This window comes from Rutidosis leptorrhynchoides, chromosome 3 (genome assembly GCF_046630445.1).
Source record: "Rutidosis leptorrhynchoides isolate AG116_Rl617_1_P2 chromosome 3, CSIRO_AGI_Rlap_v1, whole genome shotgun sequence".
NCBI classification, from domain to species: Eukaryota; Viridiplantae; Streptophyta; class Magnoliopsida; order Asterales; family Asteraceae; genus Rutidosis; species Rutidosis leptorrhynchoides.
Window position 1 is genome coordinate 293,562,723 of NC_092335.1, and position 16,126 is coordinate 293,578,848.

At 34.7% G+C, this 16,126-nt stretch overlaps 3 protein-coding genes across 4 annotated transcripts; 2 read left to right on the forward strand and 1 right to left on the reverse strand.

Moving 5' to 3' along the window:
- Positions 1-526: 526 nt before the first annotated feature.
- Positions 527-1,267, reverse strand: LOC139901028 (uncharacterized). Its single transcript, XM_071883769.1, has one exon. It carries the CDS (start codon positions 1,265-1,267, stop codon positions 527-529), a length of 741 nt encoding a protein of 246 aa, XP_071739870.1.
- Positions 1,268-1,990: 723 nt separating this feature from the next.
- On the forward strand, positions 1,991-11,635 carry LOC139897415 (myb family transcription factor PHL7-like). Of its 2 annotated transcripts, none has more exons than XM_071880108.1 (8): positions 1,991-2,082; positions 2,171-2,236; positions 2,331-2,535; positions 9,178-9,254; positions 9,332-9,374; positions 9,538-9,595; positions 10,542-10,611; positions 10,945-11,635. In XM_071880108.1, the coding sequence occupies exons 3-8, from the start codon at positions 2,415-2,417 to the stop codon at positions 11,401-11,403; spliced, it is 828 nt and encodes a 275-aa protein (XP_071736209.1). In that variant the 5' UTR covers positions 1,991-2,082; positions 2,171-2,236; positions 2,331-2,414; the 3' UTR covers positions 11,404-11,635. The 2 variants fall into 2 exon arrangements, with proteins under 2 accessions (XP_071736209.1, XP_071736210.1); XM_071880109.1 differs by having other exon boundaries at positions 2,053-2,077.
- A 1,358-nt stretch (positions 11,636-12,993) lies between these two features.
- On the forward strand, positions 12,994-15,907 carry LOC139897416 (glucose-1-phosphate adenylyltransferase small subunit 1, chloroplastic-like). The gene is made up of 8 exons (XM_071880110.1): positions 12,994-13,379; positions 13,561-13,857; positions 13,969-14,418; positions 14,749-14,852; positions 14,951-15,062; positions 15,154-15,252; positions 15,347-15,466; positions 15,631-15,907. The coding sequence occupies exons 1-8, from the start codon at positions 13,125-13,127 to the stop codon at positions 15,745-15,747; spliced, it is 1,554 nt and encodes a 517-aa protein (XP_071736211.1). The 5' UTR covers positions 12,994-13,124; the 3' UTR covers positions 15,748-15,907.
- The last annotated feature ends 219 nt before the right edge of the window (positions 15,908-16,126 follow it).

The following is a 16,126-nucleotide window of genomic DNA, read 5'->3' on the forward strand; positions in this document are numbered from 1 at the left end:
GATTCAAATAATACAGACTCAAAATCTTTGACTCATCAGATTTACAAAATTCCTAACAGTGACGTCTATGTATATATGTGTGTGACCTATAAGACTCACATTAACTAAACCATATAGTTCTATTTTTTACTTTTCGCACAAATCCTACAATTAATATTATAGTTGTGTGTAATACGGTATTGTGGTTATGAGTATGGTTGATACTTTGCGGGCAATATGACTATTGTTGTTGTAAGTATTGATCGATTTGTTGTTGTGGTGTGTGTTAACTAAATGAATTCTCATATAGTAGAATTGTGAAAAATTCTTGTGAAGAAAATGAACTCAATTGAGGTGCAAAAGAGAAATCAGGGGATGAATAGCTTGAACGAGGTTATTTTTTTGGGTAAAGGGTATTCACCCGGTAAATGATATATTAAAGACGCACAATTACAAGAATGTCTATAAGAAAAACGACTCATAGACAGGGAAAAAAACCAAAACGCAACAAGGCATCTACAACCAAACTAAACCAAACGCTAGAACCTTAAATTTGCCATGCTATCTTCAAGTTCCTCACGTGTTGCGACTCCTTGAACTTCACCGACATCAGCTTCAAACGAACCGTACCATGGATGATGTCAACAAGCTTCTTTGGATCACGAGCTTCACCTTTAAACAACCTTGAGTTCCGCTCCAACCAAATGTAATATACCGTAGCACTAAAGAGAATTTTTGTCACCATAACTCGGGCTACCTTCCTTTGAGCAAACGGAATCAATCTTTCAACTATGATCTTCCACTCGTCACTAATACCGGGAATAGTAATGTACCTCTTAATCATATGCCAAACTTGATTAGAGTACATACACTCAAAGAATAGATGATCGTGCGAGTCTTGTTGCAACTTACATAACGAGCACACTAACGGGCCATTATTTGAACCGTTCAAATCCCAAGCACGCATCTTATCTTGAGTCTTAAGTTTCTCGTTCATAAGCAACCAAGCAATAAATGCGTGCCGAGGGATACACTTTGAGAACCAAATAACATGATACCACCGCACTTGAGGAGCATGAGATCTTAAAGTTTCCCAAGCACTTTTAGAAGTAAATTGTACAAAATTACCATCAAAATCTTTCCAACATACCTGATCTTGCTTTGTAACATCTGGGAATGCAACTGTTGAAATCTTTCCAACGAGGTTATTAATTAAATTGTTAAAGACATCATCCGATTTGATGATCGAGAATTGTTGTGGTAATATTAGACATTGGACATTAGACATATTAATTATTGGAAGAGAAAGAAAAAGAATTGTTATTTATTTAAATTATGAAATGCAACTTATGTAACTAAAAATCGAGAGAATAAAACAAATGAGGAGATGTAACGACACTTTTGAGACCAGGGAGCAAGGGTGCAAAATTCGCTATTTCGGGGATTACAAGGTCGGGAGTTTAGAAGGAGTAATCGGTAATTCGAGAATTAATCGGAGATTAATCGGATTCTACTTTATATATTTAAATATTAAATTTCAATAATTATATGTGTAAATATAGATAAAAACTAGAAATATAAACATAAACTTTAACACAAATTTCTAAAATTGTTAATTTTATTCAAAAACTCTAAAGTTTTAGTTTAAATTTATGTTAAAATATTGACTAATTTTCACTTTGACCGATTTTAATTAACAAATTCGATTTTGACAAATCAATCTACGTTGACCAATTAACTAAACGAATTTTGAAAAATCAAAACGAACTTCACTTAAAAATGAGTAATTGGAGATTAATCGAGGATGCCAATTGAGTATTAAAATTAGTGTGATGTTACCTTTTTTACCCTTGCGTTTTCTTGTTTGTCCGAGTTTGTCTTTTTTAGGGCTCAATCTGGAAACAGGTTACATTCTAAATTCTCATAGCATCTTAACGTACGTTACTATCCGAATTCAACTATTTTATTTTTAATTGTTTTTTTTTTTTTTTTGTATTACTGAATTACTGAAATACTAATCACTATTCATCCATCTAAAATTCATCCTTTTCTATCGTCGCAGTATTTAGGGCTGGAGTTGATCCACTTCTAATCTATTGTTGGGTGAAAAAACTTAGGGTTCATTTATATACTCCAAAATAAAAAGATTTGTTTATATTTTAATCAATATGAATTTACCTACAACTTGCAGGGAAGCTACAGGATTTGGATTATTGTAAATGAAAGACAAGGGGTAAAATCGTCAGATTCTTATAAGGTTCCAGTACTTGTTTCATCTTTTGCAGTTCAAATTCTTTCATATACTGAGTTTTGATTGTTAGTTTATGAACTTGTTGGTTTTTTTTATTTAGGTGAATGAGTTATATTTCAATTAAAGAGTGCTGCAGTTGGGTTGCAACAGCATATTATGCGTTGATCAGCTGTGGTCTAGTAATATGGATGTGGTCAATGGTGTAAATAACAACCCTAGTCTAGCTTCTAAACAGCGACTTCGTTGGACACATGATCTTCACGAACGATTTGTAGATGCCGTGGCACAACTCGGTGGCCCTGATAGTGAGTTATATTGATGTTGTTTACCTAAGTTTTAACTTTATTATTTGAATTTATTTTGCACGCCTTTATTGCTCTAGCATATATTGCAGCTAATGATTGAGCATTGATAAGTTGAACATGAGTCATTTATAAACTTGGTAGATTGTTGCATCACATTAAATAAAGAATGTTGCTATTTGGATAGTAAATAGTAAACTGCTCATTAATAAACTTTCTGATGTATCAGCATACAACAAGGATAATGTTACCGGAAGATAATCAACTTGTGATAGGGATATACTAAAAGATGTAGTCCTTATTAAACCAAGGTGCAAGTATGGTTCTTCTAGGTCTTGGTGTTTCTATAATGAGACGTCGAAAAATAACTCCATTTGGAGGATTATTATATAGTTACATAAGCTTGAAGTCTATGCATTAACTAAGTCAGTTTCACATGCATGTACTAATCCCTCAATACTACAGTATTAGTTTTCTAAAAATTTAATTTAATCATTAGAGCTCTAAAACTTTGAAAAAGGTTCGACATTTTGACATCACGTATATTATATTAGGATAGAATAGTATGTATTAGTATTATTTATGATTTTAATTTTAATTGTGGATGTTATATTAGCTAGGCTTTATTTTTATTAGGAAATGTTACATATTACTAAAATCTTATATAGTTGGACTTTATCCATATACAGGCCTTTACTTTTGTAACTTCATTATGCTGAATATTACGAATTGATTTGGTTATTAGTTAAGGGTAGTGGTTTACCTCTCGAAAGCAAACCATCGGAGAGCTTATAGACCTCGAAAGTTGATTATCTATCTTATTTTTATTTATTTGTTGTCACAATATGACAATTGGGTTTGTATCACAGTTGCTGAAAACCTAATTTATTTAACACTTACTTTCTAAGACTAAAGTGAGATACATAAGATTTTAAAAGAAACAACAGAAATGGTTTTGTGATGGTTAAATACATTTATTAGCATGTCTGAATGAGAATAAGGTCAAGCGACTAGCAAATGTAAATGAGCGCAAATACAAGCCTTCCCTGAAAACCTAAAGAGAAGTATTCTTTCTAAGCTTCACTTTTCATTCTTTATTCTTTTCATCAAACATCTTCTTCCATTAATCAATCATTTCTTTTAGGACTACATTCCATATATGTGATTGTACGATATGTTCCACTCTTCTCTCCCTTGCCATCTTCCTTATTTTTTTGAATACTATTACATGACACAACAACAACAAAACCCAATTCCACAAAAGTGGGGTATGAGGGAGGTAAGATGTAGACAATCCTTCCCCAATCCTAGAATAAAGACAAGTCATTTCTCAACCCAGAGTGATATAGTAGAGAAAGTCCTTCCTCTCAATCTTCTATGGATAGAGAGATTGCTTTCGAATGGACCTCCAGCCAATAAGTAGGTTTAAAAAAAAGTGTGAGACGCTATGAAAATGGTTGAATCAAATTTTCATGGGTTTTAAACATGCCTGAAGTTCAATTTAGGCTCTAAGCGACAGTCAAGTTGCCAATTAATTGACGCTTGCTGTTGAGTCGATTAATAGAGCCACTGAATACTATTACATGAGTTGATGTATTTTTCTGTGAGCATTGTGTGGCTGTTTGTTAAAGTGTTATTCTTTGTACTCAAAGTGTGATTCCGATTGGTCATCTAATAGCAGTATATGCATACGTGGCACCCGTATTATCATTGGATGGGATACAGATATTGTTCGGTTAATGATCCTAGCTGTTTCGGATCAAGCGATTCATTGTCAGGTGAGATCTTTAATGGATGACCATAATTTCTTCATATCGTTTATTTATGCGGCGAACCATTACAAACAGAGGAGACCTTTATGGCGAGAGTTGGAAATGCATAAATGTTTTGTGCGGGATAATCCATGGGTTATGATGGGAGACTTTAACGCCTCGTTAAGTTTGGAGGATTCATCCACGGGAGGTTCAAAGGTTACAATTTCTATGCGTGAATTCAAAGATTGTGTTGATAATCTTAACATGGTGGATGTTAACCATATGGGGTTTCGGTTTACTTGGAATCAAAGACCTAATGCTGAGGTTGGTTTGTTAAAGAAAATTGATCGGGTTATGGCTAATGATGCGTTTATATCGCGTTATGTAGATGCATATGTTTTATTTCAGGCATACCGAAACTCGGATCATTGCCCGGCTGTCCTGAAATTTGCACAAAGTTGGGAGGGGAAACCAAAACCCTTCAAGTTCAGTAATTACATTATTGAGCATGAGAAGTTTAAGGATGTAGTTTCTGAAGGTTGGAAGGTAGAAATCCCGGGGCACATGATGTTTAGAGTTACAAAAAGGTTGCGTCTTCTCAAAAAGCAAATGCGAAAATTGATGTGGAGTAAAGGTAACCTTCACTCAAATGTCATTACCCTTAGAAGCGAGCTAGATGCAGCTCAAGTTTTGCTGGATAGTGATCCCAACTCTAGGGATCTAAGGAAGAAAGAAAGTACCATTCTCAAAAAATACAATGAGGCTATATATGAGGAAGAATGTTTTTTGAAGCAAAAATCGAAAGTCGAGTGGCTCCGAGTTGGGGATGGTAACTCGAGATACTTCCATAATGTGGTCAAGGGGCGTATGCATCGAGGTAAAATACACGCAATTGAGAATAGCGAAGGTAATATAGTGGAAGGCCAAGCTGCTTTTGATGTTATAACTGATCACTTCAGAAACTTTTTAGGACATCATGACAACTGTTCGAATATTGTTGATCCGCAATTACTTTTTTCCAAGAAAGTTACCGATCAGAAGGCTATGGAGATGATATCTCCGGTGACTACGGACGAAATAAAAAAAGCCATGTTTGATATAAATGACCTAAAGTCTCCGGGGCCGGACGGTTATTCAGCTGCGTTTTTCAAGAATGCGTGGGATATTGTAGGTGAAGATGTGGTGAAAGCTGTGAAGGACTTCTTTTCTAAGGGTAAACTTCTGAAAGAAATTAATCATACACTGATCTCTTTAGTGCCGAAGGTTCAAAGCCCCTCCAAGGTTACTGATTTCCGTCCCATCTCTTGTTGTAATGTTATGTACAAATGCATTAGCAAGGTGATCACGAACAGAATTAAATTGAGCCTGGATGATATTGTTAGTGAAAACCAATCTGCTTTTATTCCGAATAGACGCATCTCTGATAGCATAATGCTCACGCAGGAAATCATGAAAAACTATCATCTTGATAGAGGAGTTTCGAGATGTGCATTTAAGGTTGATATTCAGAAGGCTTATGATACCGTGAATTGGGATTTTTTGAAGGCGACTTTATTGGGGTTCGGTTTCCATTCCAGAATGGTCAATTGGATCATGAAGTGTGTAACGACGGCTTCATATTCTATTAACATAAATGGGAATGTTCATGGCTATTTTCAAGGAAGGCGTGGTCTGAGACAAGGTGACCCTATGTCTCCTTATCTCTTCACTCTTGTAATGGAAGTGTTAACTCTAATGCTTAGAAGACAAGTTGCTCAGGAAGACAACTTTCGTTATCATCCTAAATGTGAGCAATTGAAAATTATTAACTTGTGTTTTGCAGATGATTTGTTTCTTTTTTCCTACGCAAACATAGGTTCGGTGAAAGTTATCCGTGAAGCTCTTGAGGAGTTTAAACATTGTTCAGGTCTAACTCCCAGTCTCCCGAAAAGTTTAGCTTTTTTCTCTAATGTGACAAACCACTTGAAAGCAGCGATTCTAGATATCCTCCCTTTCGATGAAGGGAACCTCCCAGTTCGGTATCTCGGGGTGCCGTTAGTTTCCTCTCGATTATTATATCAAGATTGCAAGATTTTGGTGGAAAGGGTGAAGCATAAAATTGATGACTGGAAGAATAAGTCGCTTTCCTTTGCTGGGAGAGTCCAACTTATTATTTCTGTTCTAACTTCTATGCATATTTATTGGGCCTCGGTATTCATTCTGCCTGATGCTATTATTAATGACATCGAAAAACTTCTTCGAGGTTTTCTTTGGTGCCAAGGAGCTATGAAAAGGGGTAAAGCAAAGGTTAAGTGGGATGTCTTATGCTTGCCGAAAGATGAGGGGGGTCTCGGAATTAAAAGGCTCAAATATTGGAATGTTGCATTAATGACTACTCATATTTGGAGTATTATTACCCTTAAAGAATCTCTTTGGGTTAAATGGGTTCACTCCCATCATCTAAAAAATAAATCTTTTTGGGATGTTTCGATTAAGGCGGATGCGAGCTGGAGTTGGAGAAAGATCCTGAGATGTCGTGATTCTGTTCGTAAATTTATGGTGCATAAGATTGGAGATGGGTCCTCGGTTTTGGCTTGGTTTGACACTTGGTGTAATGTTGGCCCACTTATTGATATAGTGTCATGGAGGGATATCAATGCTACAAGGTTTAGCTATGAAACAAGAGTTGCGGATCTGGTTCACAATAACAGTTGGGTATGGCCAACTCAGTGGTTAACAAAATACCCCATTTTAGCTTCTATTTCGGTTCCTATCTTATCAAATAATAGAGACTATATTGTGTGGAAAGAAGCTGATGGAATTGAATCCAGGTTTGCGGTTAGCAGCGTTTATGAAGCTATTCGTCCAAGTAAACCAATTGTACCATGGTTTATTATTGTATGGTTTTCTCATTGTATTCCTCGACACGCTTTTATCCTTTGGTTACTTATGGGTCAGAAGTTAAAAACCCACGACAAACTTAAGTCTTGGGAAGTTCGTGACGATCAAAGCTTGGTGTGTTCTCTTTGTTCTATGTGTTCGGATTCTCATGATCATCTCTTCTTCGAGTGTCAATATGCTCGAAGGGTTTGGAGCTTGGTTCAACCCCACATGAATGCTGTGACTACGTTCCAATGGGCTGCGGTCACAGATTTGATTTTAGAATCTCATGTTCTAAACTCAGTTGATACACTTGTGAAAAAACTAATGTTTGCGGCTTCGGTCTACTTTATCTGGCAGGAGAGGAATAATCGGTTATTTAAGAAGAAGCGAAGGCCAGCGGATAACTTATTTGAGGCGATATATTCTACTGTCCGGTTGAAACTTATGGCAATTCGCTTCAAGGAGTCAAGGAAGATTAAGCTTTTTCGGATTGCTTGGAATTTAGACTAGTTTTCTTTCTAGTTTTTGTGTGTTTGCCTTTTGGCTTGGGTGTTTGCTGGGCTTTAAGACTCACTTAAAGCAGCTGTTCTTCATTGTTATCTTTCTTTTATTCATTAATAAAAGTTCATCGGGGTAACCCTTTACCCAAAAAAAAAGTGTGATTCCGATTGTTCATTTTTAAAATTATTTGCTACTAGCTTCTCATTCAGCATATCGAGGGACTGATTAGCTACTTTCAACTTTTGAATATTATTTTCATAAATATGTATTGCCTTAAGGCTCGACGACAAGATTCTGTCAGCTTGCTTGTTTGCGTTAGAAACATTTTGCTTAATATTTTCTAGTTCGGCTTCTACATCAAGCTGCTTCTTTAAATTATCACATAAAAAAAAGCTTGATGTGGAAGTCGAACTAGAAAATGCTAAGGATGATGCTTCTAGCGTAAACAATTAGGTTGATAGAATCTTGTCGCCGAGTCTTAAGGCAAGAAAAACATCTGAAGATAATATTCAAAAGTTAGAAGAAGAAGCTAATAAGTCCCTAGTTATGCTAAATGAGTCACTACGAGCAAATAATTTGAAATTGAACAATCAAAATCGTACCTTGAGTACAAAGAATGCCACTTTAACAAACAGTCACACGACGCTCAGACAACTCCTCATGTGGTAGTATATAAAAGAGATGGAAAGGGAAAGAACAGAGCATATCGTACATGATATAGGGAATGTGGTCCTAGGAAAAATGATTGATCAGTGGAAGGAAATGTTTGATGAAAACTGATGCTTAAAAAGATGGAGCTCAAAAAGTAAAATCAAGTTTCTACATGTTGTAAGCACACGGTAGATTTACACCCATTCACAAAATCAGAAGCTTTCAATCAACAATGTATTTGATATTCCCATCATAGTAGGTTAAGTTATATATGGTTATACTGTAAGAAATAAGCATTATAAAAGCAGGAGTATTTCATTTTAATCCACATAAAGAAAAAATTCATTTTGGGCATTTATAAACTAGTAAACCACTTTTGCGAGTATTCTTAAAAGTCATACATTGCAAATCTGGTGTTCAGAGACCAACTTTTTGTACGTAGCGCCATACATGTACACGCATTAAAAACTGAAATAAAACTACTTATGAGCTTAAGCTGAACTCACTTGATCATCATCCTAATTAAACACATATTTTGCAAGCTCATGCTTGATCTCGACTTGAGGTTGTGAGTCCATAAAGTTGACTCGGGCTTGTCTCTCTCATTGAACCATTACCCGTAATGTGTGAGAACCACCAACATTTTCTTGTTATTATCACTTTAAGTCGTCCTGAATGCTACTGTAATATACTTTGGCTGATAAAATATATATTTCGGCTCATATGAAAGTAGGAAAAACTTTATTTGTTTGAAGTATAAACATCTGGAAAGAAACTTCAGTCCTTGAGGAATTGCATGAAGTAGATTAGTCTTAATATTTTAACATGATTATGATTATTATATGTGTTAATGCAATAACCGACTTGTGTTGTACAGGGGCTACTCCAAAAGGGGTGGTCAGAGTCATGGGTGTTCAAGGTTTAACAATTTATCATGTGAAGAGCCATTTACAGGTAGATGACATCAGCGTAGATCAATCAGTGGGCATACTCATACTTTATTAACTTATGTATGTTTGTTATTTGTACAGAAGTACAGGCTGGCAAAGTACCTGCCAGATTCCTCATCTGAAGGTATTTGTTAATACGATTTTAGATTGATAAGTCTTTATTAGATAATTTCAAAAACGATTCTATAATTGATCAGTTCCAATTAATTGATGCCCTTAATTTCTACAATTTAAAAGGAAATATTAACAAATGTACTGATTATTATTCTCGATTTGTGTTATGCAAGGAAAAGCGTTTGACCAGAAAGAAACAGGCGATGTGCTTTCCAGTTTGGATGGGTCATCGTAAGTCTATGTAGTATTTCCTATGTTTCTATTCTAATATGTGATGTTTTTTGAGCATTTTTAAAATATTTATGAAAGAACAGACGAAAAACAAAGTAGTACATGGCGTATATGGACACTTGAACTTAATTAAAACAAGCCCTAACACTCCATTGGCTAAATGGCTAATTTTTACTAATATTTATAGAAAATAATAAAAATAAAATAAATGGAAATACTCGTATAAAGTAAAAGCAGTTACTAGATTCAAACAGTAAGAATATGGAAATAAATTAGGTCCAATTTTTTTAGTAAGTAATAAAATAAGAAAAACATACTTCATCACATATCTATTTTCCGCAGTACTTTTTTATATTTCTAACCATAACCTGTTAAGATTTTTATATTTAGACTTATAAACTCATTTGATTTGGTTATAAAGTGTATAATATACATCATGTTCTAATATTCACTTTCTTTATAATATCTTAAGAATATATTTATGCACTGAAAGTATAAGTTTTAAATTTGAAATCAATAAAATAGATACCTTAACCATGGCCTGTAGGGCTCGGGTTAGTAAATTCCATTTTCTTTCATCTCAAAAGAAATTTTGCTTGCTATAAAAAACTATTATATATGACCAAACTTTCTTTTTTACCCTTATTTATTATTTTCATCTTATCTTCACCTTCACAAAACAAGTTCTCCATCAAGTGTGTAGGGCTTATCACTTAAACATTAATAATTAATAACAATATATGACAAGGCAATATCAATCTTCAATGAAGAACACAATAAATATTATGTTATTTGGCTTGATTGGTGTGAGCGAGTGTAATCGATAGATAGCCAAACCAGAGAGTTCATATTATTGGCGCTTAACTATCATAATTTGGAACCTCAACTATTCATGAGTTTATTAGAATTAATTCATGTGTGCTATTTATATTGTTTTTTTATGCAATGGAATGCAAATTACAGAAGCCCTCAAGTTGCAGATGGAGGTCCAAAAACGACTGCATGAGCAACTGGAGGTGTTACTACTTACAGCCTATCTGCCGTTCTTTTATACATTTGTTATATATGGCACTTTTTCTTGTTTCCGCCCACAAATTATAGTTTTTTAATTAGCAAAGAAACAATATGACCGAGTTTGATTGCGCGGCTTAATCTTTTCCAAAAACCGAGTACTCGGCGAGTAATTCCAAGTTTTGTAATTTGTTAAAAAGTAGAATACTGCTAGAGGAATTAGTCACGGTGACATGTCGTATTCGTTAGAACTTACCATCTTATGGGAAAGCTAAACAACCTTTTAGTGATGATACTCGATTGTCATTCAAGTTTTAAATGGGAACTGTTGTGAATAGGTGCAAAGACAGCTGCAATTACGGATAGAAGCCCAAGGGAAATACCTGAAAAAGATCATCGAAGAGCAACAAAAGCTCAGTAGTGGAACTCAACCACATGTTCAAGAATCACAAGATAATAATAATAATTCCCCAGAATCCAAATTTGTGACAACAGATGTTGTAATTCCAACACCTGTGGCCAAAGAATGTGGGCCACTCAAGAACATTTCGATCGATGAACGACATGAGCCGTTAACACCAGAAGAATCTGGATGTCACTTGGGTTCACCCGTTGAGAACAACCCAATACGAGAGAGGCCCATGAAAAAGCAACGAGTGAGTGAACATGGAGTTATGTCATCACCACCAAATATTGGATTCGAGCAACAGTCAGTTTACCTGACAATGAACAAGTTTGGTCATTCATCTGCGATGCCAGCTGGCAATGAGGATTTAACATGTAAAACTCATATGTAATGCCTTTTGTTATGTACCTGTGCAGTTTATAGAATCATATATATACTACTTGACTAGGTCCATAGGATGCGGTAAGACTGAAAAACTCGTAATTAGAATATCTGAAGATGACACAAATTAGATGATAGTAATATTTACGCATTTGTTTCAGCAAATGCTTGTTGTAATATTTCATATATATTTTGTACTTATTTGATTGATGTAAAAACAGGAGGTACTAAGTAGCTCCAAATGGGTCAATGGTCCACTGCATACACGTTAGATTTGAGATCGCATTTCTTTTTGTATGCAGATAAAAACTCTGCAAACTACCTGACATGTTTCTGAGTGCATGAGTTAAAAGATTGATGGTCTCACTATTTTGTACAATCTCAAATGTTAAAACATTGCCAACAAGTTTGAGTAGTAGTATCCGGTTTTAAAGGGCTCATATGCTTCGTCTCTTATGTTTTCTTTTCCAATGAATTAGCCAAGATGCAAACTCATATTGTTGACAGGACTTCACACGTGGTAGAGAACTATAAGTCCCACAAAACGGATATGCTAAAAATGGAGGACAAGCAGCATATTTGAAGAATATTTTATTCCAAATCAAATCCATTTTCAACCATTTACATAAAGAGTCATCCTTCAAACAATTCTATACTAAATCAATACAGTGCATGACAGAGCAATGAACATATCATTTGACAATCACCTAATGAATAGTGATAATTCCATATCTGAAATATTATTTGCCCTACTCTCAAATTTCTCCAAATATGGAGAGCATGCATTGAGATTCTTTTTTTTCTTTTTGTTTTTTGCTTAAACTCCCCACTTCTGACTTGTTATTTCAATTGAAGAGAAGCAAAAAGAATATATAAATATATAAACACATATTGATAATAATCAAATAATAATGTTTAGAAATAGTTTAAATCGGAAACAGATAGGTGAGACACAACATAGTTTCAATACCATCAATCAATATCAATATTAATCAATATTAATGATTAATATAAAAGAATTTGTCAATTTAATTTGAAAAAAAAAAGCCTAAAATACACTCCGTATCTAAAATAGGTTCAACCTTTTAATCTTATGATAATACAAGTACTGACTACAAACTGATTCAATTTATAGATACGAAGGCAGTTCTCCATGGACCCGGACACGTGATGTGATGACTCTAGCCCCAAATCGGCTTCATTGACGAGTCTATTTTCCCTTTTTTTTTTTTTTTTTTTTTTATAACTTGTGTAAGTGAGACTTTACCCAAGAAATGAGTAAAAATTGAAAAGATCGGAACATCGGAGTAGCTATTGTGGCGTCACTCTCACAAGTATGATTTTGTCCTATTTTCTTTTATCTCCTCGACATCTACATTTCTATATCGATATTTAGATGAGCCTTATTTAGCCATACAAATACAAATCATATTTCAATTTAAGTTAAAAATAATTTGTGTTGTGTAGCAAGTTACCGGGCTTGTTGTTTATTGACAGAAGTTTAGGGACTAAAATGCAATTAACAAATTGTGATGCTTTTCAAGTAATAGGGACATTGGTTTGGCTGCTTCTGTTTGTGTGTGTTGTGTTGGTATGCATGAGGATGTGATTGTAATGAACACACACTCGACATCCACACAAGATTGGTTCTCCTCCCCATGTTTATTCATCACATCACAATTACCATTTATAATATCTTTCATACACATTATTATTTGATTTAATCTACTAATGATGATGATGATTCAGTCAGGTGGGTTGATGTGTAACAATAATACCTCATCTACCACCCGACTTGCTTCATCGAATACTTGTCAGATATTCGGTCAGAATGTCGTTTTCAAACAAACAAATAGCATCAACGTTAAGGATGTAAATGGCAGAAGAAAAGCAAGAAGAAGCTTCATAACTCCCAATGTCGTTTGCCCGAAAGCTGTTTCTGATTCTAGTTATTCTCAAACTTGTCTCGATCTTGATGCCAGCAATGTATGCACACTTTCCTTTAATCTAGATTACATATATATTGGCATAAAAATATACAAGTATGGACACCTTTAGGCTTAAATTTGTGGGCTAATAATATCTTCCACTATCGATCGTTTTAAGTTCAAATCGGACATGATATGGATAACCTTATGATGTAACATTTTGAATTTTGAATGTGTAGAGTGTTCTTGGAATAATTCTTGGTGGTGGAGCAGGGACTCGACTATATCCTCTTACAAAGAAAAGAGCAAAACCGGCTGTTCCTTTGGGAGCTAATTACAGACTTATAGATATACCTGTTAGTAATTGTTTGAACAGCAATGTAAATAAAATATATGTTCTTACTCAATTCAATTCAGCATCTCTTAATCGTCACTTGTCACGTGCGTATGCAAGCAATATGGGTGGATATAAGAATGAAGGCTTTGTTGAAGTACTTGCTGCACAACAAAGTCCTGAAAATCCTGACTGGTTTCAGGTATCTAGTAATATATTATCTATTATCCCTATTGTCAAATAAGATATAAGAAGATAATTAAATAGTACAATGTTTGGTATGTGTGATTTATGTTTAGTTGTGAATGAATAGGGTACAGCTGATGCTGTAAGGCAGTATTTATGGCTACTTGAAGAACAAAATGTGTTAGAATTTCTGGTTCTTGCGGGCGATCATTTGTATCGGATGGACTATGAAAAATTCATTCAAGCTCATAGAGAAAATGATGCTGATATAACAGTTGCTGCTTTGCCCATGGATGAAAAGCGTGCGACAGCATTCGGATTAATGAAGATAGATGAGGAAGGAAGGATTATTGAATTTTCAGAAAAACCAAAGGGAGAAAAATTGCAAGCCATGAAGGTTGATACGACAATTTTAGGGTTGGATGATAAGAGAGCTAAAGAAATGCCTTTTATCGCAAGTATGGGGATATATGTTTTCAGTAAGAATGTTATGCTTGATTTGCTCAGAGACAAGTTTCCAAAGGCGAATGATTTTGGAAGTGAAGTGATTCCGGGTGCAACTTCAGTTGGGCTAAGGGTAAGATGAGCTTTATCATCATGTAGTCTGCCTTTTGTTTATGGCTTTAAAATCTGAAAGTATACACACACATTCTATAATGCCTAGTGCTCGGGTAGTACTCAGCGAGTAATCGGTCAAACTAAGCCTAAACTCTCGGGATTACTCGTAAAATTGGTCAAAACTCAGCCAAAACTCGGTTTAATCGGAAACAAAATCTGTCAAAACTCTGTCAAAGTCAAACTTGGTCAACATCTGAGTTCTTCCGAAAAACTCCTGACAGATTACCTAAACTTGAAAATATTTATATATGCCTAAACTTGAAAATCTTCTTTCTTTGCTTATTATTAGGTACAAGCATACCTGTATGATGGTTATTGGGAAGACATTGGTACTATTGAGGCTTTCTATCATGCAAATCTAGGTATCACCAAGAAGCCAAAACCAGATTTCAGGTCCATTTTCTTTATAAATTACTGTAGTTAAACTGGTAGTACGACAATAAGATGCACTGATTCTCATCTATAGCTTGTTGATAATTATTTGGATGTAGTTTCTATGACCGTTCTGCTCCAATCTATACGCAACCAAGATATTTACCGCCTTCAAAAATGTTGAATGCCGATGTTACAAACAGTGTCATTGGTGAGGGTTGTGTGATCAAGGTGATTATTAATTACTATATTGTTCAGTTAAATCAACTGTCTCTGTGTGGAATTTTTAGACTTGTTCTGAGGAATATCATCTTGTATATAGAAATGCAAAATACATCATTCGGTGGTTGGTCTTCGGTCATGCATCTCTGAAGGTGCTATTATTGAAGACACTTTGCTTATGGGGGCTGACTACTATGAGGTAGTCAATTTGGAAAGATAATAATTTATATATATCGTAGATGCAGTGTTTGAAAAATGAATGACGGTGGTTTATGTTTGTTTGTATGGAGCAGACTGATAGTTACTTAAGACTGTTAGAAGCAAAGGGAGGTGTTCCAATAGGTATTGGAAAGAACTCACATATCAAGAGAGCTATAATAGACAAAAATGCTCGGATTGGAGATAATGTGAAGGTAAATTTAAGAAGCATAATAAGCCATTTATTTTTAGGAGTGTAGTAGCAGCAGTTGCATATAATAATAATATAATTACTCATATTATATTAATAATAACTACAATAAATGAATATCAGTAGACCTATGCGATTGTTATGATTTGTGTGAGATTGTACTCGCAGATTCTAAACGCTGACAACGTTGAAGAAACAGCAAGGGAAACGGACGGCTACTTCATTAAGAGCGGCATTGTAACAGTGATCAAAGATGCATTGATTCCAAGTGGCACCATAATATGATGAGACGATTTTAGCCCAACTACCTACACCAACTTTCTGTAGTTATCACTGTGTAGTAGGATATGCTCCTTTCATGAAGTTAAAGTGGTAACTAATGTGTTTAGGCTTTATTATTCATGATATAGCAATTATTTCCGAAAAGCATTATTATATTATTATACTATACTATACTATATACTAAATATGGACATCGGAGACCAATAATATCTCGTCACCTCCCCTAAAATCACTATTACACCGTAGCAATCACTGTAGTTACTGTAGCAAACTTTTTTTTTATTTTTTTCCCCTACCACAATGGAGTATAAAATATTTTTTTCCTTTTTCCTTACCACAATGGAGTATAAAATATTAATCCATAGATAAACACACTTGCTCC